This window comes from Myotis lucifugus, unplaced genomic scaffold (genome assembly GCF_000147115.1).
Source record: "Myotis lucifugus unplaced genomic scaffold, Myoluc2.0 scaffold_967, whole genome shotgun sequence".
In the NCBI taxonomy this organism is placed as follows: domain Eukaryota; kingdom Metazoa; phylum Chordata; class Mammalia; order Chiroptera; family Vespertilionidae; genus Myotis; species Myotis lucifugus.
Genome location: NW_005872015.1, coordinates 51802 through 54394, shown reverse-complemented (window position 1 = coordinate 54394; position 2593 = coordinate 51802). Strand labels below are relative to the sequence as shown.

Below are 2593 nucleotides of genomic sequence, written 5' to 3'. Positions count from 1 at the left end.
CCGGTCAAGGGCATGTACCTTGGTTGCGGGCACATACCCAGTGGAGAAGTGTGCAGGAGGCAGCTGACCGATGTTTCTCTTTCATTGATGTTTCTGACTCTCTATCCCTCCCCCTTTCTCTCTGTAAAAATCAATAAAAATATTTTAAAAATAAAAATAAAATAAAAATATGGTTTTATTGATTTTTAAAGAGAGAGGAAGGGAGAGAGGTAGAAAAATCGATGAGAGAGAAACTTCATCAATCAGCTGCCTCCTGTATGCACCCCTACTGGGGAGGGAGCCCGCAAACCGGGCCCGACCGGGAATCGAACCGGTGACCTTTTGGTTCCTGGGTCAACACTCAACCACTGAGCCCCACCAGCAGGGCCTGGCCCTGCAACTTAATTCATCCTCCGGGATTGGGCTGAGATGGGGACTTCACCTGACGTCACCCTCCAGTTGGTCTCCCCCTGGCTGTCCTGTCTCACCCATTCCTTTTTGGTTTCTCCTGGGAGCACCTCTTTAAGAAATCATGGACCCAGGAGTGTTGCCTCAGGCTCTGCTCAGAATCTGACCTGGGACACGCCGTTTCTGATGTTCTCATCTCCAACCAGAAGCCAAGGGTCTAGTTCCTGATTCTCCCTCCCCCTCTCTGCACCCCAAGAGCATAGAGCACCCTCCAGGGCCCCAGCCACAGGTAGCCACGCAGTTGGCGGGATAAGAAGACATCGGAGAGGTCTGTGCGGGAAGCAGCAAGCAGCTTGTTTGCCCGGCCAGCAGCAAATGAGGCTCCCGCCCCCAGCACACAGCCCTGGAGGCGAGCCTAGGAGGTCAGGCAGGAACAGTCAGGTGGTTGGCGTGTCCAGCAGCAGTTTAGGGGCCCAGGTGAGATGAGAGTTGCTTCTGATTCTGGGTCTGTGGTGGGAGGGGGCTCTCCCAGTTGTTCCAACCCCTCCCTCAGGGAGTCTGTCTCTGTGACTCCCCGTCCCTACCGGTTCTCCGTCCCTTGAAACCCTAGAATCCATCACCATGGACCCTCCAGCAGGTCCCACAGCCGCGGGCCACCGGAGTCCGATAAATCAGCAGAGAAGATGCTGGGGGCCGGGGGGCCGCAGCCCAGCGGAGGACCCCCGCTCAGAGCTTCCAGCCAGTCCAAGGAGTCCGTGGGGCCCCTGGGAGAGGCGGATGGGGAGTTTGTGGGGGACGGGAGCGAGGAAGAGAAGACAGAGGAGAGGCCTTCAGAGTCTGGGGAAGGGGACAGCACGTCGAAGGAGCCAGGGAAGTCCAAGGGGATAGGGGGCAGCAGGTCTGCGGGGGAAGAAATGGAGGGTGAGTTTAGGAAGGCGGGGTCCGGCCCCCAGTTCCCTAGGGGTTTCCCAGTTCCCAGGAGTCCAGAACCTCAGCCCCCTTTGCCCCAAAATCTAGGAGTTCGGCTTTTACCAGCAGGCTCGTCCTGACCCTCCAGGATGTCATCGATGCCCCGGTTCGGAAGCAACTGCGGACGGACAGGCAGAAGCGGAGTGAACCTGGGACTCTGGCCCTAATCCCGACAGGAGACCACCTGCCCACTGCCTCTCACCTGCGCCCTCCGAATCGCTTCCTGCAGCTCCTGCTCCAGAGTCGGGGCTGCTGCGGCTGGTGCTGCGGCTGGAGCTGAGGAAGGGGTCGGTTCTGCAGCCGGAGCCGGAGCCGGAGCCGGAGCCGGAGCCGGAGCGGGAGCGGGCACGTGGGTTCCCACGGCACGAGAAAGAGGCGGCGGCGGGGGAGATGCTGGGCGGGGCTTGGACTAGAACCCAGAGGATGGTCCTATAAGCCACGCCCACTCTCGCGACCCCGCCCACTCCTAACCTGAGGCTCCACCCCCTGGCCCTGGCCCGGCCTTTCCCTCCAGACCCTGGCCACGCCCCTTATTCTCATTGGCTTCTCTTCCCCCCCATTTCCTCTTAACCACGCCCCGCGCTTCCCCGGCAATTCCCTTCTCCACCTCCCGCCCGGCCCGCTGCGTCTTCTCCTCATTGGCCCACTCGCGCATAGCCCCGCCCTCACCGAGCCGTGACGTCGGGCGGCTGCGAGGGCCTTGGGCCTGAGGCGTGGCCAGGGCGCGCCCGCGGGACCTTCCTCGCGCCGCGACTTCGGCCGCTCGCGGGATGGGGCGCCTCCGCGCATGCGCTCCAGGAGCGTCGACTTGGTCCCCGACACCGGGAGGCCCCGCAGGCGCAGCTGCTGCCGGAGCTCCGAGACCTGGGCGGGGCGGGGAGAGGCCTCGTGGGCGGGCTCCGAGCGCGGGAGGGGCCGGGCGGGACAGCGGACCCCGAGAGGGACCGTGGACACGCGCGCACACACCCGCTCCTGGATCTCACACACCCGCTCCTGGATCACACACACACACACACACATCTCCCCGCCTACCCTGTGTGGTAAGTTTATGGCTCATTTTTTGAATTTTTAACTTACTAATCCGCCCACGGATCGTACACTTAGAAAGCGGCTAAGGGTTCTCTTCAAGTGGCGGGAGCTTACTAGTAAGGCGTAATATAGACACAGATGGAGAGCTATAGGATAAATCTAAACGTCTCTTCTAAAGTATGATGTCCCGTACACAGCCTCCTAGAAT

General features: G+C 60.9%; 1 protein-coding gene across 1 annotated transcript in view; it reads right to left on the bottom strand.

Moving 5' to 3' along the window:
- Nucleotides 1-720: 720 nt before the first annotated feature.
- MAMSTR (MEF2 activating motif and SAP domain containing transcriptional regulator) overlaps nt 721-2593 on the bottom strand; it is a 7806-nt gene continuing 5933 nt past the window's right edge. Inside the window, exons 4-8 of the mRNA XM_023747761.1 lie at nt 2434-2498; nt 2026-2220; nt 1559-1765; nt 1420-1474; nt 721-1287 (exon numbers count right to left, since the gene is read on the bottom strand). Of these exons, the coding sequence (XP_023603529.1) occupies nt 1004-1287; nt 1420-1474; nt 1559-1765; nt 2026-2220; nt 2434-2498 (806 nt within the window). The 3' untranslated portion in view covers nt 721-1003. The remainder of the gene's footprint in view (nt 1288-1419; nt 1475-1558; nt 1766-2025; nt 2221-2433; nt 2499-2593) is intronic.